Below are 24,764 nucleotides of genomic sequence, written 5' to 3' on the forward strand. Positions count from 1 at the left end.
GTTACATGCCCCTAACAGTTTAAAAGTACTCTTATATCAATTATGTCAGCTAGCTCAAATCTTCTTAAAAATAGGTAGAGTATAAATAACAAATATTGAAGGGAATGTAAAAATAGTTTATCTCATTTAATTTACGTAGGAAGTCTGTAGGCTGGATGGAGCAGACACGATTCTTCTAGAAGAGTAAGGAAGGTATCTCAGCACTTCACAGGCCTCTCTCACTGCAGGTGTGGTCTGTGCAGGGCAACATCACGGCACAAAGAGGCCATCCCCCCAGTCTTCCTGCATGGAATATCCCACCCGGACAACAATTTCTGCTGCATCCACAGCTTTCCTATCACCTTCTAAAAGACTCAGGAAAGGCCAAGAATGTCAATAAAGGCTAAGGGTTCAAACATCCTCACATCTGCAAATGAGGAAAGTGGGCAGTTCCGATAGTATGTATTAAGGACTACACATCTGAGACTAAACATCTGCAGAGGACATTTTGGAGCTGAAGACTTATTGGAGGCATAGGTTTAAAGGGCGGAAGAATATGCCCATACCTAGCAAGTGGAGGGTGGATCGGGTATGTACAAGAAGACAGAGGTCTTTTCCAAGATGCCACAAGACAGAGTTGAGAAGAGCCTGACAATTCTCCTTCGTAGGTCTAGGTCTGTGGGCAGGGAAGCTCTTTTAAAGAGAGGAGGAGGCATCACTGAAAATGGCTTAGAGTTGAAAGACCTGGATTTGAGTTTTGGCTCTGCTACAGCCTGGAGGGATGAGATCTCTGGGCAGGCCACACTATCTCTCTGAGCCTCAGTTTCCCAGTTTCTTCATCTGTAAATGGGATAACAATATTAGGAAAAAAGCATTATTATAATGCAGTTATTCTAACTGTCAAATGAGATAATATATTAAAATGCTTTGTAAATAATAAAATATAGCATAAAATGTATGGTGTTATCACCATAGTATTTTATTTCTGAAATGATTTACTTCCTCCCTCTGGAACAAAAAAGTGTGGATCTGTTCGGTTTTGGGGTCCCAGTCAGGCCAGAGAAGAGGAAGGACTTAAAGAGAAGGTTTTTTTTTTTTTTGCCTCATTACAAAGCCTTGATACAGCTAAGTCCGTATGTAAATGTTCCCTTTAAGGTCATTGTGTCTGTAGGATTAGTTTTCAGCAGAGTGTGTTTAAAATATCACCATTCCCCAATTGCCTCCAATGGCAAATTCTTTATATTGTTTCATTCATTGGGAGACAGTCCATTTTCTTCAAAGTTTCCTGAATCAAACACTCTTTTCCATTGACTAACTTTCCCTTAGAAATAATATAACCACTTTAGAAATGCTCTATTCTCTTGCTTGATTTTGGAAAATATAATTATTTTATTCTAAATTTCATTACTTTTAATTGCTTCCGGTCTAGTAGCATTTTTTTCCTCACTGAACTTCACAGTGTATTCCTTTTTGAGCTCCTGAATAATCTGCCATTAAATAGTTTTTGAATGTTCCTTTTGTTGGAAGCATTTAAGAGATGAAAATATCATACATGGAATCTACATGTTATTTCAGTGCTAAACCATTTTATACAAACTGTTATTGGTGGTTTTGTGTAGATATTTTACCAAATACAGAAATCAGATCCTCTCTACTTCTCTGCTTTTTAAAATAGTCGATAATTGTTGGTAAACTGTTCTTTAGAAGGGCAATGAGAATTTGTAATACACATTCAGTAGAACGCTATTTCATAATGAAAACTGGAAAACAAAAACACAAACAGACTCAGGAAGTGAGACCAAGGGAGACCTGGAATCTACTTCCACCTCTGACACTAATGTTAGGGAAGTTCTTTAACATCTCTGGACCTCAGGTTCCTAACTTCACAAGAAGAAAGCCAGACTAGATGCTCCCTGGGGCTTCCTCTAGCTCAAACATTCACTTTGCTTAAGGCACAATCAAACACCACTCGCACTCTCAGCTCATGCAGCCCCGGGGTACTCTTTGACAGCTAGAAATTACAAAGCCTTGACAGAACTCTCCAACCATTACTCTGATTCTACTGGTCTGGAGAACCACAAATGTCTATGTATATTCTGCCCTGATCTGGGGTTACCACAATTCGATGAAGCTTAAACAACCCCCTCAAACATGCATGCAAGATGCATCTTTTAAAAATGGTAAGTCTGTCTTATAACAAACAACAAAAAAAAATGGCACTGTCACTTTAGCGGAGACATACGAACCACAGCACCTGTTGATGGGATGTAGCAGGGGATAAACCTGGTAGGAGAAAGTGATCCTGGGATTCATATAGGGGAGCCTCTCATTATCCCAGGAGGAATTTATAGCAGAGAGCCTTATGCAAAGGCCTCCTGTTAGTGAATAACTATGAACCCATGAAAAGGAATATGACTTATTTTTACAGTAGACTCTCACTTTGTGTTAGAGCATGGGTTTGCCTGTGATGAATCTCACCCCAAGTTACGGAATTACTAAAGTACTGAGAACACCACAGCACAACCTCTCACCTCAAGACTTTCCCACAGCAAGCATCCTGAACAGTGACAAAAGGAGACACTCTGGAATGAGAGAGTGAGGGAGAGACAAGAAGACCTACTTTTAAAAGACCATTAACTACGGAACCCTGAGGGTAAGGGAAAAGAAACAGGAAGGTAATCGGATTCAAAAAAGAAACAAGCCCATTTTCCATTTCTTTTAAGAGAAATTTAAATAGAAGTAAATGACGGAAAAACAGCAGCTTCCAAGGTTAGACTCTGATACAGTTTGGATGTCTGTCTCCTCCAAATCTCATGTTGAAATGTGATCCCCAACGTTGGAGGTGAGGCCTGGTGGGAAGTGTTTGGGTCATGGGGGCAGATCCCTCATGAATAACTCAGTGTCTTCTCCAGGATAATGAGTGAGTTCTTGCTCTGTTAATTCAGGTGAGAGATCTGGTTGTTAAAAAGAGTCTTGTACTGGTGTAATATTGTAATATTGGTGTGTATTGGTGTACATATTTTCCCAGAGATCAGATCTTCTCTACTTTTCTGCTTTTTAAAATAGTCTAATTGTCAGTAAACTTTTCTTTAGAAGGACAATGAGAAATCGCGATGCACATTTCTTAATGGGTACCACATCCTAGTACTTTCCAAAATACAACTAATAAATGCTTTTGTATGTTGTTGACGAAGATAAATTCTATTCCCACCAAAACACATAAATTACTCCATGTTTTCTAATCCAGAAACTAGGCAGGCCAAATGATTTCATGTTAATTGTTCCTTTTTGCATCTAACTTTATTCATTTCAAATCTTTTTAAAGTCTCTTGTTTCATTTGCCTAGGACTTAAAATTTTAGGTCCTAACACAGGGTAGTTAACCTTCTTTAAGAGCCCACAATTGAATCACTTATAAAGAACTGTGTTCTTCACTCCATTAAGAACACGTGGTTCAGTTAGAGGATGCCTCTTAGTTGCTTAAAAAAGAAAGTCAGTCCACTTAAAATTGTTAGGTTTCTATAGTCTTTCAGAACATAGAAGTCATTTAGAATTTCCAGTAAAAGTACAAAGAGTCTTTAGGGCAGTTGAAGAAGATAAAAGAATTCTGAACACACTGTACACTTTCAGAAGAAAAATATTAGGAGTAAAAATAGTTTCCCAACTCAGTCATTCTTTGGAACTGATAATTTATTCCTGATGGTTCCCCAAAAGAGGGGAAGAGAAGAAAAGAATATACTTGGCTCCTCTAACAGATATTATTCATAGCTCTTTTCCCTCATAGGATAACAGACTATTAGAGCTTCTATAAAATCCCTTTCAGTAATTTTATGGTGGGTCTGCATTTTGTGAGCCATGTTTTATAACTGAGAAAAGAAAAAAAAACACAACAACCAACAAGAGAATCATTTTACAATAATTCATTCCACTGATTTTATTAAATTTTCAATTCCAAACCTTTCCCTTCTCTTATAAAAATCAGACCATGTTTGAGATTCATCTGTTAAGTGTAATTATTAAAACAAAGTTTCATGCCTGCCACCTACTGGTGAAAAAAAAAGACAACTTATTTTAAAAGTTCACATTTCTTTCAGATTTTTCAGTGTTTAGGTTTAAATATTTTACATGAAAACATATTGAATGCTGTACAATAGAACATTCAGAATATCTTACATGTTTAAACTCAAATTATGGACCATATATTTCCTAGTTTTGTAAAAAAATAAAAATATGATTTTTCCTTTTTACAATTTAATACTTTTCCTGGTCACTTACTACAAGAAGTGACACAGATGGATTACAGCACCCCAATTTAAATTTTGTTTTTATAGACATGGATGCTAGTCCAACTGATGATGAAATTAATGGTTACTGCAGGATCAACCAGTCAAATAAAATAAAGTATATATGGAGAAAATCATCAGTGATGTCTTTAACTCTGTCTTCACAGACAAATAATTTGTGAGAACAAAAGGACAATTCCATTAATAGACAAAGTACACAATGGCAAAAGTAACCAGAATTTTTCAAGGTGGTATATTGCTTGAGAGGGAACATTTATATACTCACCTTTTGCATATAGGAAGCACCTAGTCATCTGTAATTAATGAAACATACCTGGCTTAAAATGTGGTAAAGAATGAACTCCAGGCCATGTGTCCTCATTTGGCGTTCCAAGAACCTAGTGGAGAGCAGGAAATTGTGGAAACAGCCTTATTATTTCCAAAGCACTCAAAATTCTCAAGTGTAGAAAAATAGTACACTACATATTATGAAACTCTGGTATTTTTTTTTCCATTATCGTGTGCCAGAGATTTTATTTCAGTAAAAACAAACCCGGCTAAAGAGCCACCCAAGATGAATCTCTGTGTTATAACAAATACAGCTGAATGTGGTAAGACAAGTTAAATCTGCTATATTTTATCAAGTCCAAACTTAATAAGTAGGCTAAGGAATCAAACAATGAGCTGTCATCTTCATGCTGCTGAATGAAGTTTGTATGTGTCCCTCATGATTCTTTCATGAGCTTTTGTCTTTCACTCCAGTATCACATGTCTCATCATTTAACAGTTCCAATAATTCTTCCATTTCTACCCCACATCCTCTGTCTGAGCATCATAATGTTTCAAAGAGGCAGGGTCGACAGCTTAGAATGCTCAAATTCTCTCATTACAGTTAAAATCTGTAATTATGTGATTTACAGTTTCCTTTTGCCAAAATACTGTTCTTTCGACATGTTTTCCTTTTTCTATCCATATGTCTACCTTCTTTCTCCACCTATTTTTCTATCACTACAATGTTTGATCTGGGGAAAGGAATTAATGGGCAATTCCAGCTCACATGTAACTGGGCGCATTCCATTGGAATATTCTGTTCCATGATCTATGGCTCTTACACTCAATGATCATGGCAAATTACTGACTGACAACAGAGTTTCAGGGTTAAGAACCTAGAAAGGGGAGATTCAGGGTTAAGAGGCCAGGCTCTGAAGACACCTTGAGTTCAAATCCTTGCTCCCCTATTTACCAGCCATGTAAGCTTGGGCCGAGAAACAACCCCACTGAGCTCCAATTTCCTCATCTGTAAACTGGAGGGTGTTAACAGCATCTACCTCAATTGTGTGGAGAACGCTGCCTGGCACATAGCACTATGTCAGTATTAGATATTACTCAAAGAACCCACAGAAAACTGGGTCTGTTCAGATCAGGGAGGCTCCACCATATGGGAAAATTTAGACTGCCCACTTTTTCCACAGGGACGCTATGTTCGAGGGAGTGCCAGATATGTCATTCCAACTATATTGGATAAATGGATAGACAAACAGGTTAGAAAGGGCAAGAGATAAAGCTGGAAATCAGCAGAAGAGAAGAAGGACCACTGGATATTATGAGAGGTGTAAACCAAAAATAAAATTATAAGCCCTTCAACCATCTGAATGGACCCCTCCTCTCAGCCAAAGGCATTCTCAAGTTAACCTGAAAAACCAGTTCAGGCCATGATGGGGAAGGGGAGCTGGACATGCCTCATTATACCCACCTCCTTTTTGGAATTCAGGCACAGCTGACCAGCAGAAACATCAACACAGGCCTTAAGACTGATAGGACAGACTTTGTAAGTCTGTAAATGTAAGAAACATTTACATTCTATTGTCTCTGAAGCCTGCTACCTGGAGGCTTCATCTGCATGATAAAGCCTTGGTCTCTACCCTTTTGGTAACCCCTTTGGGTAACCCAGACATTCCTTTCTATTGATTCCAGGTCTTTAGGTAATAACTCTTTCAAGCAATTGCCAATCAGAAAATCCTTGAATCCACCTATGACCTAGAAGCTCCCACGTCCAGTTGTCCTGCCTTTCTGGACTGAACCAATACACATCTTACATGTATTGATTGATGTCATATGTCTCACTAAAATGCATAAAACCCAGCTGCAGCCTGACAACCTTGGGCACATGTTCTCAAGATCTCCTGAGGGCTGTGTCATGGGCCATTGGTCACTCATATTTGGCTCAGAATAAATCTCTTCAAATATTTTACAGAGTTTACTCTTTGTCAACAGAGGAAATGAAGCATATTCACTTTATCCGAGGATTTGTAGGCACTACTAGGCAATAAGGTAACACAGGGCTCAAATTGTTCATGCATTTATTTACTAGTGGGTGACATGGCAGTGATGTCAAAGAGTGGCACATATACAGTAAGTGCCAAACTCCCTGCTTCCTACTCTGGTGAATCAGGATTAAATACATGTATTTATGTTCCTGGCTGAAACATGAATCCAGCATCAACAAATGAGAAAATAAAAATTCTTTTAAGACTCATACTTGGTTACTTTTTCCAGCACTAATTAATACTAACATCAATAGATAGATCTACACAAACTAGGTCACATTATTGATGGGCTGGATAATGAGGGGGAAAGAGGCAGGCAAGAGGGCTGGAAGAGTTGTAACATGAGAAAAGAGACAAAAGCATTGTCTCTGACATAAACGATTATGATAACAGTGTCTGCAAAAGGCATTTCTCCCTTTCTTTTCAATAATTCCAACCATTATTTCAAGAGGAGACAAACAAGTTTGCAGGCAGCACATACAGCTAATCTGGAAACGCTCCACTTTGTTCTCACTAAAATTTGCATCAAAGACAAAGGAGTTCAACAGTACTAAACTTTAGCAACAAAAGGGAGAAAATGTCAGCTCAAAAGCACAATTTGAACACAGCCAATCAGACCTGCATTTGAACACTGCAAAAACAGACCCTATGGAAGTTTTATAAACAATGAAAAGTCCAGCCAGAATCTGAGCCCTGTTCTCTTGCTCCTAATAAAGTACAATTGTTTTCCTGGCTGCCTCTGTTTCTACAATGCTTGCGTTAGCAAAACTTTTTTGTAGGCATTATCCTCATCCATATCCAGTGTTCTGTTTCAAAGTGATTATGAAATATTATGGTTATATCATAAAAATTACCAGGAAAGAAACAAATACATTAGACTTTTCTTTTTCAATTATAGGCTTAACTGTTGAGATTCCAGACCTCAAACTGTCCTGCTTACAACCCTGAACCATTTACACAGAAAAGGCAAAGTGGGCAGAAAGTGGGCAAAGGAAAAGAATAATTAAAAATTAATTTTGCTTCCTGTAAAAGCCATTTTGGAAAAAATTGTTTGGGTTTAATGTATGATTAGCAATGACTGTCTATCTGTGCACTAAGGAGGGTATGTGTGGTCTCTGATGCCAGATTTTCGTTTCTATTAATTCGCTAACAAGTTCCATTAACAAGACACATTTAAGTTAGAAAAAAATATTTTCTAAAAGTCAAAAATTATCTTTTGCAAATGAAACAGAAAGAAAAAGAAAATTGCACCTGAGGTGCCACCAACACTTAAAATGTGGTCCCCAGCTCTGTAAATAAGCAGGTTCATGACACTTGAAGCCCTTTTCCATCTATGATATACTGAAAAGTCTTCTACACATCCATTTAAGCAGATTTACCCTAAACTTGTGTCTGTGGCTTGTCCATCTCCTTTTTCTTTTATTGGTTCAGCTCTTTATTTGGCTAACACTTATTGTACTCCTCACAGAAGATGTAAGGACTTGGACTCTGCCTTGAGGTGCTCCTGGTCTAGTGATGCAGATGAACAGGGGTGGTGATGAATGGCCTTCAACACAGCAAAGCTGATGGCATGGGAGAGTGAGGTCAGAGCCTAAAGAAGGGAGGCTTGAGTCTCCCTGGGGGCAGGGAGAAAGGCTACCGGGAGAGGGTGGTTTAGTGGGAGAGAGAACACTGAGTCATGGTTTGCCAAGTAAAGAAAGGGTGGGAGTGACAGTAAAGTATACGGTTATAAGGAGAGGCTTATATCAGAACACTTTCAGCTCTCCAAATTAACACGATGCTCAGCCCCCGTGTCTTCTCATAGTGGATTCCTCTTCCCTAAGGCCCTGCCCTAATTTTGCCAGCTGAACTCCTACCTCTACTTGTAGCTTCAGCTCAAGGGTCACTTTTTCCTGAAAGACCTTCTGGACTCTCTGGTCCAAGTTATATGCTGCCTCTTTGTGATGTCTGAGTGCTTTATGCAAACTTCTATTTAGAACCTAACCACTACCTGGTAATTGCTAGATTACTCACCTGTCTCCGCATTGTGGTCCTCAGAGTGGAGACGATGACATTGATCTCTGGATACTTAGTGCACCATGTGCCCAGCACCAGATATGCACCCAGTAAATGTTGACTGACTGAATGAATGAATGGTGTGTCTGGATAACACTGTGGCTAGACTGCAGGTTGGGCTACAGGATGGGAAGCAGGGGCCAGACGCTGAATTCAAGGAGACTGCATTTTATCTCTGTTTACGGTTTTCACAAATTGTAGGTCACATGACTGGTTGGGGGATTGTAAGTAAAATTCATCAAGGGAGTTGACATCGGCACTTTTCAAAAGATGGAATTCAAGAGAAGGTATCAGAGGGCAACATAAATGTAAAGATACATATTGTTTTATGAAACTGTTGTTCAAGTTACATCTTTGTGTGTGTGCATAGTGAGTCATGATGTAAAATGTATATTCTGCTGTTTAAAATCCACTTATACAGGGAAGTTATTAGCTGAAATCAAGAATGCCAGAGATAATGCAAGTTTGGGGGCTGAGGGCAATGAGTTTCGTTCTGGATCTATTAAATGTTAGAAATGCCTGCAGGTCAAGATTGGGCAGCTGGAAATACAGGTCTGAATCTTGGGGGAGGAATTTCAGAGGGAGAGAAACATTTGGAACTCTTCAGCACACATATGGTAACAAATAGCAAATGCCAAAATGCTAGCTACAAAATGGTCTCACGTCCCTCTGTTCAGAAATATACAGTTGCCAGAAGTCTTTTCTGTGATTTCTTAGACTATTTAACATCTGTTAAAAAAAAAAAAAAAAAAAAAAGGACAAGTTCATCTTATCAGTGGAGGTCTACACCCCTGACCCTGAGGAACTAAGAGGCAATGATGGCCCCATACTCACTCCTCCAGGTATGCCTCTGCCCTGGCAGGTGTGGCCCAGGTTCTGCCCGTTATGTCAGCCTCTGTTGGGCAGAGAAGATACTGAGAAAAAGAGGGCCTCGCTGTGAAAAGATCTACTCCAAATAACAGAAGAAAAGCAAATTCTAAACTTCTAGAGCTCAGAGTAACTCTGACAAACTAGTGTTTGTCAGAAATATTTACTTATCTTTCTAAACTATCACTAGTTCCACTTCCAATTCTCTCACTTTCTAGTCTTTGCTTTTGCAGAGGCCTCAGAGCTGCTAAACAGGAGTCCATGGGCTTTTCCCTGAACAACTGTGATTTAAGTAGAACAAGACCTGCTAACGGTTCTTCCTGGGTCAAGGGGACCGAGAGGTCTCTAACAGAGACTGCAGCACAGAGGAATTCTGGCCTATGGGACACAAATAAAACCGGCTCACACAAGTGTGTCCTAATGAAGTGATATGGAAAGCACCAGATTCCCACTTCAAGGCTTTAAGTTTTAGAGGCAGGACTACAGTGGTGATGAGGATTTTAAACGGACTCAGCTGTGGATTCTAAGGGACTGGAGAACAACCTAATAACTGATGATTTTTAAGCTGCAACTCTGAAAGTCCACACATATAACATCTCTAAAATAATGATTGCTTCACAGCTGTACTACTTTCGGATCTGGAAGATTTTTTTTCTAGCTCCTTAGTGAGAAGTCCTAAAAGAAACCTGTGAAGTGGCTCAGCAGAACTCAGCTGCAATATTATACACCCTGCTCTGGAACAGATGGTATGAAGTTCCCAGAAGAGCCAGAGAGAGAAAGCAGAACCTCCTAATTCTGATCCTAACTGTGCACTCTCCACCTGGAAAAACGATGATCAGGTGGAAACACAGACAAGCCACCTGGAGCTGGCACTACCCCCGACAGCACAATGAATGTGCTGCAGACAGGGCAGGTGGAAGGCGAGGAGAAAGCTTTCAGGATCCAGTGGCCTCATGGGTGATGGTGAGAAGGAATTGTTTTATTTTTCAAGATAGGATTTCATTCTGTTGTCGAGGTCATAGTGGTATGACCGTGGCTCACTGCAGCCTCCATCTCCCAGGCTCAAGTGATCCTCCCATCTCAGCCTCTCGAGTAGCTGAGATGACAGGCACACTCCACCCTATTCTACTAATTTTTTTATTTTTTGTAGAGATGGGGTCCCACTGTGTTGCCCAGGCTTGTACTCCTGGGCTCAAGTGATCCACCTGCCTCAGCTTCCCAAAGTTCTAGGACTACAGGCGTAAGCCACCGCACCCGGCCAAGAAGGAAGTTTTTTAAGACGAGGATATCGTGATTGAAAAAGCAGAGGTTGAAAGGATGGAGTACATTAAGGGGAAGGGGAAAGATGTAAGTAAGAGGAGATTATAAGAGTGGCCAAGGACAGATGGAAATAACCAAAGAGAGCAAATTTCAGCATGGAAATCTTGAAAAATGCCAATTGCATACTTGAATCAAATATTCATTTTCTCTATGTAGATAACTTCTAGAGTAGGCAAAGGATATCCCTAAAAAACAAACAAACAAATAAACTAGTAACAGCAGTGGTCTCTGAAAAGGGGAATGGGTGGCTGGAAATCAGAGGTGGAAGGGGCCCACGCTTTTCACTGGCCATCCTTATGTATCTTTTTCATTTTATACTATATACATGTTGCTCAACTGTTATGTTTTCCCATCCATGTATTAAACAGAAATGTACTGAGTGATGTCAACATGACCACCCCTTTCCTGTGTGTAGAAGATAAAAGATTTTTTATAAAAGTGTCTGCCTTGGAGTTGCTCAGTCTGGAGAGAGAGAGAAAGAGACAAGCATGTGAAACAGAAAGTCAGCATGACAAGGCTGCTCAATGAGGGGTGTAATGAGTGCAGTGGGGGCCCAGGAAAAGAAGCGGAGGGACAGCTTGAAGAAAATTAAGCCTTAAAACTGAGACTTCAAAAGTGACTAGGGGCTTGTCAAACAAATGAGTAGGAGAAGGACACTCCAGACAGAAGAGAGTGTGTGTAAAGATACAGAGGTATGTATGTGTGTGTGCCAACTCTAAGTGATCTGGTATTGTCTTCTGGGAACACCCGTGTATTAGTCCATTTTCATGCTGCTAATAAATACATACCCAAGACTGGGAAGAAAAAGAGGTTTAATGGACTTACAGTTCCACATGGCTGGGGAGGCCTCACAATCATGGTGGAACGCCAGGAGGAGCAAGTCACATCTTATGTGGATGGTGGCCGGCAAAGAGAGAGCTTGTGCAAGCAAACTCCCATTTTTTAAACCATCAGATGTCATGAGACTCATTCACTATTATGAGAACAGCTCAGGAAAGACCCACCCCCATAATTAAATCACCTCCCACTGGGTGCCTCCCATGACACGTGGGAATTGTGGGAGTTACAATTCAAGATGAGATTTGGGTGTGGATACAGGGCCTTTACACACGTATTTCCAAAGCCTGGACATCTGTGCCCATTCCACTTGATTAGTTCCTGATTCATTTTTCATCTCTGAGTTGAAACATCCTTTTCTCAGGACAAGCCCCTGCATATTGGGGCAGAATCACCATAATATACCATTATAGCACTGTAGGCTTCTTGGTAAAAATTGTCACAGTTGAAACTTTACATTTATTTCTGTGAAAATTTGATAAATGTCTATTTCTTTCATTGTACTCTAAGTGTAATAAGAGATCATGTCTTTTTTAAAATTTTTGTTTACTTTATATTCCTTTTGTTTATCAAAGCACATAAAGTAGGCACTCGTTAAATATTTGTTTAATTAACTATATAGACCTGAAGGATCCTTGTAAATGACAAATTATCATGACTTCATTAAATAAAAGTCATGTTAAACTAACCTTTTTAAAAACTAGAAGAGAGTCGTCTTCAGCTTCAAGATTTGTGCTTTTCCTCCTACCTTACTCTGCCTTCCTGGAGCAGAACGGTAATGCAAATTAAAATTCTTCTAGAAGCAGTCAGGCAGGTGACTGAGGGAGAGGGCTGGGGAGAAAGAAGGCAGGACTGAATGTGACAAGGCACTGTCCACAGAGAGCAGCGACTGCTCAGCTTCCGCCGGAGGCTGCCATGTACAGTGCAGGCCCCAGTATTGCTGTAGCTTCCATTTCACTAAGGGAACTGGATGATACCTGGATTTCCTGTGAAAGTACCTTAATCCTATGACCTAATTCAAATTTCTACGAAAAATTACTTAATTCAAATTTAAAACAAAAACTAAATGAGATGGGTCAAATAAAACTTGTCAACATCCTGAATTCAGAGAAGAGCGTCTGGGCAGTAACCTTCGCTCCTCCAGCATATGTCGATTTTAGCCAGGCATCAAGAAAATAAGCTATCCTTTATTGATATCATGTGTGCAATATCAGGTTTATAACCAGTTTACTGACAAACTGGTTGTTCAAGGTTGCACAGCTAGAAAGTTGGGGAGCCGGAGTCCTATATCAGGTTGGTGTAGCTAGAGAGACCATGCTTTGAAGAGCTGTACTATCTGCTTCCAGGAGAAGCTGGCTGAGCAATGTGGCTCAGATGTTGTTAAACAATTCACATCCACATGACCAGACCCTAGAAGGGGGTTTTGAGTATCAGAACAAGGTTTTCTTCATTCTCTCTCTCTCTCACATTCAACACACACGTGTGTGTGCACACACACATGCACATACATATGTTTATGTCTATAGGACATGTGATGTAGATGTACATGTATATTCTGTATAATGTTAGGTATCATCCTCTTCAGGATTTTTATCAGCTACTTGAAGGAAGACAGAGGGATGTCTTACATTTTTCAGATGACATGAAATAGAAGGGATGTGTAGTATTCTGATGGCTGAACCAGGATTCAAAAATATTTAATCAGGCATGAACAACTGGCTGAACCTAACACCAGGAAAATGTGATAGCTATAAACATAAAGTCCAATACTTAGATTCTATTAATTGATTGTTCAAGATGGGAACAGCTGGCATGCAGCAAGCTGCATTAAAAAAAGACTTGTGGTTTTTAGCTGAATAAAAACTTCTATAAGACCACCTACTAGAAGTCAAAAGAGATTAGGAGAGATGACTCTAAGCTCGCCCCTGTGATTCCCACCTCCTGGTGTTCACAACCTTCTCCTTAAGTGTGGGTGGGAGCAGCAACTTCTAACCAACGGAATATGGCAAAAGTGATGAGATGTCACTTCTGAGATTACGACTGGCCCTTGAACAATGAGGGGTTGGGGCACCAACCCCATGCACAGTCAAAAATTCCCATATAACTCTTGGCTCTCCCAAAACTTAACTACTAATAGCCTACTGTTGAACAGAAGTCTTACCAACTATATATATGTTATATTTATTATATACTATATCCTTACAATAAAGTAAGCTAGAAAAAAGAATATTAGGAAAATCAAGAGGAAGAAAAATATAGTTACTATTTATTAAGTGGAAGTGAAACATCATAAAGGTCTTCATCTTTATCTTCATGTTGAGTAGGCTGAGGAGGAGGAAGAGGGCTTGGTCCTGCTATCTCAAGGGTGGCAGATGTGGAAGACACGGAGGTGACAGAAGGGGAGGCAGGAGAGACAGGCACATTTGTTATTACTTTTATTGAAAAAAATCCACGTTTAAGTGGACGTGAATTCCAAAGCTGTGTTGTTCACAGGTCAACTGTATATTGTGTACAATGATAACAGCCATTGTGCTAGAGGACTTGCTCCCTTGCTGGCTTTGAGGAAGCGAGCAGCCATGTTGGGAAGGCCTGAAGGCAAGGAACTGGGGGTGGCTTCAGCCAACAGCCAGCAAGAACCTGAGTCCTTAGTTCCACAGCCTGCAAGAAACTGAGTGTTGCCAAGAACCACATGAGCTCTAGCTGACCCTCACATCAGACTGCTGCCCCAGCTGATACCTTGATTACAGCCTTTTAAGACCATGAAGCAGAGGGCCTAGCTAAGTCCAGGAATCCCAACCCACCGAAACTGAGAGATGATAAATGTGCCTTAGTCACTACATTTTTGTTAATGTTGTTATGCAGCAATAAACAATTAATACAGATGTAATCATTTAATCATATGATATACTAGTCAGAACACATCTGGATTGCTGTGCCAGTACCAGATGCTACATGTGACAAGGGACAAAAATAAATAGTCTTCTGTGGAGTGTATTCAGAAAGGTTGGGGGTGGGGTGTGCCCCATGTCCCATTGGGCTGACTGGAAATGCTGTTGAGAAAAAAGTGGTTTGGGATATCACTTTGAATAGATTAAGTGCTACATTGTGAATGGGAGACTGACTTATGCAGAGCCACATGACAACAAAGACCAATGGGGTAAAGATATTAACCTACAGCAAAGAAGGGCACTGTGTAAATGGAATCAGCACTTTTATGAGGTTTAGGCAGAATTAAGGTTGCATTTTGCATTCGTTTTGCATTCAGACAAAATAAGAATCAAATTCTGCTTCCATAGACACAGTGCACTAGTTTAATCCTGAGGTAATATACAACGGAGTTTGGGTGACAAGATGAGGTCACACAGATGCCCATATATTTACTTTTGGTTTTATGTGGCTGCAATTACAGCTTAGAGGGTAGACAGGGAGAAGTGGGTTGATAAGGAAGGGTATAATTATATGAAGGAGGGCAGAGAAGTTAGTCATGAAAGCTTTCCTTCCCCACTTTCTATAGTGTCGATGCTAATTGTTTTGCAGGGAACCAGCACAATCACATGGCTAACAGAATATTTTGCTGGTAGCAGGATAAGCTATCAATGTGTGTGTGTGTGTGTGTGTGTGTGTGTATACAGGTGTGAGTTTATCTATTTACATATATATAGTTCCTTTCTTCCATCATTCCCTAGGCCTTACCTAAACTACCACTATGTAAGAGATTAGAGTATTCTGAATGTTCGTTTTTGGCAGTGACATACAGGCTTGATGTGGGATTAGAAAATCTTCCTTAAAATACTATGATTCTGGGTTGTGTTTTGCGGAGCAGCAGAATCCGTAATGAGGTTCTGTAGAGCAGTGAGCTCTACCTGGTAAAGACAGCAGGGGGAGCCACCGGACTGAGAAAATGAAAAGCTGACAGGGCTTCAGAAAGCAGCTTCAATATTTAATCAGCTGTTTGGCTGCAGGTGATGGATTGAAGGAGAGGGTGTTTCCAAAATATTATGTAGAGTTTTCAACATTGCAAAGGTTTATATAGGAAGCAACACACACACACAAAAACAGCTCTTAGGGGTTGTTTAAAAATGAGTTCAATTCACCTGCTAGAAGATTACTGTCTCATTTAGCGGTGCTTGGCTGGACACAGGAATCATCTAAGGAATATTTTAAAATACTGATTAAAAAAAAAGAAAAAGAAGAAAGTGCGAATGACTGGGACCTATCCCCTAAATTCTTATTTAACTGGTCCAAGGTGTAGCAAGATATGCAGAATTTTCCAAACCTCCTCAGTGATTCTAACATCAGCCGAGTTGGGACCACTGACTGGCCCGATTTAACTAGACAAACTCTCAGAGGCTGCAGCACTTAGTTATACAGTTCAGAGATTTTTTTTTAAAGTTTTCAGCCTGTATACAGAAGGTCACAAAAGATTTGTGGATGAATGAATACAACAAGCTGCTAAAGAAATTCGAGGATAACAAATAAATAAATTTAAAATTATTCCAGAAAATGCTCTTAGTGCCTGGAAAATTCTGCAGTGAAAGTAGCACATTTCAAATGTTTTTCCCCAACTAAATTTTCATGCTTTTCCCTCTCCCTGTTCTCCTACTGTTTTTATATTCCCTGTCTCCCTAAACCCTGATTCCCTTATGGATTTCACTCTCATCTCAACGACTTTTCTCTCTTTTCAGACTGAGTGATGTTATTGTGACACAGCTTCAGACTCAGTCCCTAACTGTGCACTGTGGGACCCACAGTAGTGGAAACATACGTGCATGTGCAGCGGCCAGAGGGTGGAAGCTGCAGAGGCTGGAGGGAGGTGATGTTGCCAAGCAAATGCAGCAGAACCAGCCTCACTGCCTGAAACTGTGCCTCAAAATAGGGAAAAACAGGGAGAAACCTGTAAGCAGGAGCACTAGATGCTACAGCCCTGCTGCTCAAAGTGTGGTCCATGAACTAGCAGCATCACCACCACCTGCAGAAGCTCAGGTCCCACTCCCTGCTGAATCAGAATCTACAGCTCATGAAGAACGCCAGGTGGTTTACAAGCATACTGAAGTTTGAGAAGTACTGCTTTAAAAGATGCATTCTAATTGGACTTTTCGACCTAAAAGGCACGAATAGAGGAGAGGAAGTTATGGTCACAAGTCCACCTTCATCTGGAGTGCCTATGTAAGATTATTCTTTAAAATAGCATTTGTAAAGGAAGGGTTGAGGGCAATTTCAAGTTCTGTGGTATCAGGAGCTACCACTGATGATAATGACTGCATGGAGAACTGGCTTGGCACTCTGCAAGTCACAGCTCACCCCTAGGTACCTGCTCTTCTACCTCGAATAGCCTTATAGAATAGGTAGCTCCAAGAGGTTTTGAATCATTTCTGGAAGCTGGCAGGACATAATAATAAAAATGCTCAATTCATCCACTGATGCTTTTACTTCAGCTGCAAACTTAAGGCCAATGAAAATCCTCACACTTGTGTCAAAACGATACATAAGCATGCCCAAATTGCTCACCATCTTGTTTTTCTGTAATGTGTGCTGATTGTCAACTTTTACCCTGAAAAATGTAGTGCTTTAAATATTTAATTTAAATATTCATTTCAGTTACATCAAAATTAAATGTGACAAAGTTATTGAATTGATTCAGAACACTTCAAAAGCTTGACATCCTCAATTGTGTTTTAGAAAATTATATTATCTTCAAAAACATGTTAATATGAATGTATTTATTTCCTGTGACTGCTGTAACAACACAAACTTGGTGGCTCAAAACAAGAAATGTACTCTCTCACAGTTCTGGAGCCTGAAGCCAAAATTGTTTCCAATGCGCTGAAACTAAGATGTTAGTAGGGCCTTGTCCCCCCTGGAGGGTTTAGGGGAGAAGCAGTTTCTTGCCTCTTCCAGCTTCTGGTGGGTGCTGGCATTACTTGGCTTGTGGATGCATCACTCCAATTTCTGCCTCCCTCTTCACACTGCTTTCTCTTCTGTGTCAAATCTCCTTCTGCCTCTCTTTTATAAGAACATCAATGACTGAACTTATGGCTTATCTGGATACTCAATGATAATTACCCCATTTCACGATCCTCAACTTAATCCCACCTGCAAAGACCCATTTTTCCAAATAAGGTCGGATTATAGGTTCCAGGTATAAGGACTTAATATCTTTGGGTATCCATTATTTAACCTACTACAGAGTAAAATTACCATTTACAAGATATTATTTGTAAATGATACTCAACAGGGATAGTTTATACATATAAGGTATATGAAGTAAACAGAAAAATCTGGGGAAACATGTCTACTTGCAGGAATAACAACTTCTCATAAGCTGGTCTACTATTTGCAATTTTACACCTATTATTTTATGAGTCTGCATCAACCCAATGAAATAGGACATAATAATGAAAGCTAAGAGGGGACCCTGCCTAGGTGCCCTGGAAGAGAAGAACAGAAGCAGGATGCAACCTGGATGTATGACCCTTTATGAGGTGCCCTTCCCCCTGCTGTCTGGTAAAACACTACTAATAGGACTGTTAATTCATCTCGGTTGACTCACAAAGAGAGGCTTATGTATACAAGACCAGCAAAGACTGACAGACTGAAGGTCAGTGCTCAACTGGGTGACCTCACTAGCTAAATGACTCCTTTTCCCCCAGCAGGTGCTGCTAAGCTTCTGCTGACCTACTGGACATACTTAGTTTGGTTTCAAAGTCAAGGAGCAACATTCCCATATGGATATTTCCTATGAAAAACAAGTTTGTGATTTATTCTTATTTCAACCTGGAAAATAAAACAGTGTTTATCCTTAAACTAAGGAGAAAAGAATGCATTTGTTATTTTTTTCTTGCTTTGGATCTGATGCAGGGAATTTTATTTTAATTAACTTAATAAGCACCCATGAACTCACTACATCATTTAACAACAATCCACATCTAATCGTCTGGCTAAGGCCCCATGCAACCTCCTGACCTCCTCCAAGTGAAGTAAGCTCCATCCTGAATCATGTTCATTATTCTCTATGTTTCTTTTTTATATAACTTTGTTGTCCTTATAACGATTATAAAATAATTTTAATTATTTTAAATTTTACATACAGGATATAATGCTGTATCTAATATTTTGGGATTTTTTTTTCACTTAACATTACATTGCTAAGATTCATCCAAACTCCTGTATGACTGTTATCGAAAGGGAATATTATTCATCTGCTTGCCTATTGATGAGCATTTGCATTGTTTATGGGTTTCTGCTCATGATACAGAAAGGAAAATCACATCATGCAAAAATAGCAAGTAAAGCCTAGCAGCAATCATCTTATTGTCCCTTTACCACTATAAAATTCCACAGTGCAAAAACAAAATATTGGCACCTAAAATGGAGTTGTGTTCCAACAGATTCAGAGCTGTTTGAGACTCACAATATATTTCCCCAAAGAAACAATTCTCTACATGGTTGTTAGTCCACTGGCTGGTGCACAGAAGGCTGCTTAATTCATAATAAACCAAAAGGACGACAGAGCCAAACCATTCTGGTACAACAGCATTCCTGATGAAAATGCATCCACCAGGGAAATCACAGCACTCCTATAGAAGCAGACCAGGGAGCAGGACAAGGCTCCTGTTTTCTTTTCCCAAAGTCTCACCTAGCCTCAGCCAGAGGCAGCAACTCCAGCCAAGGGAAGGAACAGGCTGGCCTGAGGCTTCTAAGCCCAGGGAGATACTGGGAGGGAGACTCTGAGGCCAAGAACTGAAAGGCAAATGTGACTTAGGAGAAGTGACAAGAACTTTAGTGGAAGGAGTGAGGGGTGGTCAAAAAGTGAATAGTTTCCTCTACATTTTTAGCACTGGTCAGTGAGGATCAACAGCAAGGTGGGGTCAGGAGGCAGCTGCAGGGTGCCTCTACCAGGTGACAGCCTTGCATTTTCTTTCTCTTCTTCACAGTCTTACCTCCTCTTTCACAGGGGCACCTACCTGCACTTAGGATGGGACATTTGAGAGGCAGAATATGGGGCTCTTGGAAGAGGTGGCAAATACTGAAAGGAGGTGCCACCTCCTCTGTGCTTTTGTGTCTGCAGTGGTTGGGAGGGAGAGCAGGATGGAGCCTCTGGGTGCTACGCCCACAGTAACTATTGCTCTCTAAGGACTGGTCCTATATTGAGAATATGCAGGTCAGAGCCTGTATACTGAAAGAAAATGCATACATTTACCTGTTCTAAAAAAAGATGCTGCTATTTTTAGGGCTTTGAATGAGGTATGCGGGAATGTGTGAGTTACAACTAAACCTCTGATAAATTTAATGTTAGGAAACTTATTTAAAAATTTGGGTCAAAATAGTTCTATAAAAATGTACTACATTTGCAATATTTTGTTATAGTTTTTGCAACTGTATATATAGCATTTAGATATATACAATCAAAATTTTAATATGTGTATACTATTACATACGTATCCATTTATTTTCAAAAGTTATTGAGAGCTTATTTTTGCCAAGGAAAAGCTAGGATACAAGTATGGAAAAATATAGGTCCTGATAAAGGGTGATCTTCATCATAATCTCTGGGGCCACAAGGCCCTACAAGCCTACTCCTGGTTAAGAACAGACTCCCCTGGAAATCCTAGCCAGAGCAATCAGGCAAGAGAAAGAAATAAAGGGCATTCAAATTAGAAAAGAGGAAGTCAAGCTACGTTTTTTTGTCAATGATATGGTCTTATACCTTGAAAACTCTAAAGACTTTTTGAAAAGATTCCTAGATTTGATAAATGAATTCAGTTACAAAATCAAAGTCTCAGGTTACAAAAATCAATGTACACAAATCAGTAGCACTGCTACACACCAATAATGACCAAACTGAAAATCAAATTAAGAACTCAGTCCCATTTATAATAGCTGCAGGAAACAGAAGGGGAAGGGGAGAGGGGAGAGGGGAAAGGAGAGTGGGGAGCGGAAGAGAGGAGAGGAGGAGAGGAGAGGAGAGGAGAGGAGAGGAGAGGAGAGGAGAGGGGAGGGGAGGGGAGGGGAGGGGAGAGGAGAGGAGAAGGAAGCACATTCAGGAACATACTTAACCAAGCAGATGAAAATTTTCTACAAGGAGAACTATAAAATACTGATTAAAAAGAAAAACAGAAATGACACAAACAAATGAAAACCATTCCACGCTCATGGACTGAAAGCATCGATATTGTGAAAATGACCACACTGCCCAAAGCAATCCATACAGACAATGCAATTCCTATCAAATGATCAATATCATTTTTCATAGAATTAGAAAAAATAATCCTACAATTCATATGAAACCAAAAAAGACTGGAAATAGTCAAACCAATCCTAAGAGAAAAAGGACCAAAGCTGGAGGCACCACATTATCTGACTTCAAATTATACAACAAGGTCATAGTAACCAAAAGTATAAAAGTGGAAAATTTAAAGCCATATTCAGAGGAACAAAACTGGACCCCTATATATCACCATATACAAAAGTCAATTCTAGATGGATTAAAGACTTGAATGTAAATGTAAGACCAGAAACCATAAAATTTCTCTAAGAAAGCTTAGGAAAAACTCTTCTGGACATTGGACTAGGCAAAGAATTTATGACTAAGACCCTAAAAGCAAATGTAACAAAAATAAAAATAAATAAATGAGACTTAATTAAACTAAAAATCTTCTGCATAGCAACAATAATAATATTAATAATCAATAGAATTAAAAAGACAACCTACAGAATGGGAGAAAATAGTCATAAACTATACATCCAACAAAGGACTAATATCCAGAATCTGTAAGAAACTCCAACAAGACAGCCAGCAAAAAAAAAAATAAAATAAAATAATCCCATTAAAAGTGGACAAACAACATGAATAGACATTTCTCAAAAGAAGATATGCAAATGGCCAACAAACATATGAAAAAATGCTCAACATAAGTAATCATCAGGGAAATGCAAATTAAAACCCAATGATATATACCACTTTATTCCAGTGAAAATGGCCATTTTAGAAAAGTCAAAAAATAGGTGTTGGCGTGAATGTGGTGAAAAGGGAACACTTATACACTGTTAGTGGGAATGCAAATTTGTAAAATCTCTATGGAATACAGTATAGAGATTTCTTAAAGAACTAAAAGTACATCTACCATTCGATCCAGTAATTCTACTAGTAGGTAGCTACCCAAAGGAAAATAAATCACGTAAAAAAGATACCTGCACTCCCACGTTTATTGTAGGACTATGCAATATGCAATGTATGGAAAAATACAGAATCAACCTAAGTGCTCATCAACAGATGAGCAGAAAAAGAAAATGTGGTGTATGTGTGTGTGTATGTGTGTGTGTTTGTGTGTGTGTCTGTCGTGGAAATCTGAGCCATACAAAGAATAAAATAATGTCTTGCAGCAACTTGGATGGAACTGGAGGCCATTATCGTAAGAGCAGAACTCAGGAACAGAATACCAAATACCACATGTTCTCATTTATAAGTGGGAGCTAAGCTATAGGTATGCAAAAGCATAAGAATGGTGTAATGGACACTGGAGACTCAGAAGCAGGGAGGATGAGAGGGGGGTGAGGGATAAAAAAAATCACCTATTGGATACACTGCACACTATTTGGGTGACAGGGGAGAGGGGAAAGGGGAGAAGGGAGCGGAGGGGCGGGAAGGAGAGGGAAGGGGAGGGGATGAGAGGAGAGGAGAGGAGAGGGGAGAGGAGGGAAATGGAGGCGAGGGGAAGGGAGGGGAGGGGAGGGGAGGGGAGGGGAGGGGAGGAGAGGGGAGGAGAGGGGAGGGGAGAGGAGAGGCCCAGATTTCACCACTAAAAGCCCAGACTTCACCACTATACAATTTATCCATGTAACCAAAGACCACTTGTACCCCCCTAAAGCTATTGAAAAACAACAGCAGCAACAAAAAAAGAATCAGCTCCCATTCCCCATGCAATGCTCTTTTGGCAACTGACATATAATAGTACAGACTTTCACCTACAAATGGGCTACTTATTCCTAAAAGCTTGTGGGTCAAGAATCAGTATTTGGAATCCCAATACTAAAACGTGGTATGCATAATCTAAAATTAGTAAATTACATAGAGTTGAAAATGAGGCATCTTCCAAGGAAGTATGGCTGCCAAGCAAGTCCCGAAACTTTGGGGCACTCCTAACAACACTGGCACACGACGAGAGTAGATGTCTGCAGTTCTCTGGATGGCACTGAGATATGGGGTCATTGTCAGTATTACAATCAGTTGGTTGCAACTCTCAGTTGCTGTTAGTTTTGGTTCAAATTGTAAACTGATGTTAATTTAGCTTCCTCAGCACCGGCTTAGATTGTTGTGAGCTACATGGTTAACTACATGTTATACTTTAATGTATTTCTACATCAGTAATATATTTGGCCCATTATTTTCCAGTATCTAGAAATTATGACAGTTACGCATTGTGAGTTATACATGAATCAGCTAAGAGACTAATGCTGAAGTAGATATACATCTAATTCTTCCCCACCCTTTAATCAGTTGTTTTTGAACACTGATACTGTTATCTCCACAGTTACGTAGGAAAGGGTAGCAGTAGGCAGGCTAAGAGATCTTTTGCCTAAGTGTACCAAGGAAACAAAGAGGGGAACACGTTCTAGAGGAGCTCCAGCGAGAAACATACGACGTTTTAATTTATCCAGCATCATGATAGTTTAGATAGAGAATTTATAATGGTCATAAGAGTTTGGGCAGGGAATTTATAATGGTCAGAGGAGTTAGGAGGAGGGGGCCTCACCGTATATGACTATGAAATATGATATAATGAACAATAAACCCTAAGTGGGAAGCACTGATTTACGCAGACATATATAAATGGTGTGTGAAACAGATTGCATAACTTGCCAAAGGTCACGCAGCTAATGGTGACTGGTGAGGGAGGGGAGAGAGGATGGTCTCTGGACTCTAGTGATCTTCCCACAAGATTATATTAGAAAATTAATTTAAACACATATGTTGACCTTTGATGGAGAATTTTACCCTCATACGAAGGACAGAATGAAGATCAAAGATACTCTAACACATCAGAGGTTGGCCTAACAGTGAGTATCTCTTCCTATTTTCCATCTTACTTCTATAAGACTATCCTGTCTTGTGATTACTTTAACAGTTGTTTTCACTCCAGATTATCAACACATTGCAAAACACTGCTAAGGTGGTTTATTGTTTTCAGTAAAGCATAAAGTTTCCCAAAAGTTAGGAATCTAGACAGTAGACACGGCATGGCCTCCTTACACAGCTGAAACTGTCAGCAGCTGCTCTTCCTCTCATCTCTCAAGAAGGCAGCTCTCCTCACTGTCTCTCCACTGTGCCTCTGTTCTGCTGACAGGTTACAGGGAGAAAGGACAGCCTTAGAAGACTGCCTGTCAACAAAAAGGAGCAAAGGGACGGCCCAACCAAGGTGCAAAGTCTTCTAATGATTATGTTCACTAAAAAAAAAACAGGTAACTTAGTCCTCTAAAAGATGTCACCTAGATTTTTAATTTTCAGCCACTTTTGTCTGGCTCTTCCTTGACAATAAAATAGGCTTACAGCACAACAGGTTGAGGAAAAGACATTGACAGTGAGTGGGCATTTTTGAAAGATAAAACATCAGGACTGGCAACAATGCAACTCCTGCCTGAGACCTGGTGACTCATTCTTTTAGAATATACAAAATTAAACTGAAAAAGGAAGAAAACCTTCACTGCTAGTCTTTTTTTCCCATACTGCTCTAGAGACAGGCACAAGCAGTGCACAGGCAGTTGCCTCAGATTCTTACTTTCAAAAGATCATCCTCAATAATGTAGCATTTTCAGGCTACACTGTAATGCCCAAACAGAGCCACTTGTGTCTTTCTTTCTCCTGCCAGCTTTGTCAAAAGGCAGCAACCATATGATCAAGGCCACCTATAGTACATTAAAGTACCACACTTGAGTCCAAGAACAATCAACATCATTTTCATCACTTTCTCATTCCATGAACCATGCTTACATTAATGTAATTTCATGAGATTTAGGTCATAAAACTCACTGTTCTTTACTAAATTACTCACTGAGTAGGCCTTAGACTACCTCCCGCTTGAATGGAATAGCTAGGTTTC

At 39.8% G+C, this 24,764-nt stretch overlaps 1 protein-coding gene across 8 annotated transcripts in view; it reads right to left on the reverse strand.

Annotated features, from left to right (window-relative positions):
• Positions 1–24,764, reverse strand: part of CDK14 (cyclin dependent kinase 14) — a 685,360-nt gene that overhangs the window by 231,494 nt on the left and 429,102 nt on the right. For all 8 annotated transcript variants that reach the window (XM_063636396.1, XM_055272770.1, XM_063636397.1 and 5 more), the window contains one exon: positions 4,596–4,659. In XM_063636396.1, coding sequence (XP_063492466.1) covers positions 4,596–4,659 — 64 coding nt within the window. The remainder of the gene's footprint in view (positions 1–4,595; positions 4,660–24,764) is intronic.

The sequence above is a fragment of the Symphalangus syndactylus genome, chromosome 3, assembly GCF_028878055.3.
Source record: "Symphalangus syndactylus isolate Jambi chromosome 3, NHGRI_mSymSyn1-v2.1_pri, whole genome shotgun sequence".
In the NCBI taxonomy this organism is placed as follows: domain Eukaryota; kingdom Metazoa; phylum Chordata; class Mammalia; order Primates; family Hylobatidae; genus Symphalangus; species Symphalangus syndactylus.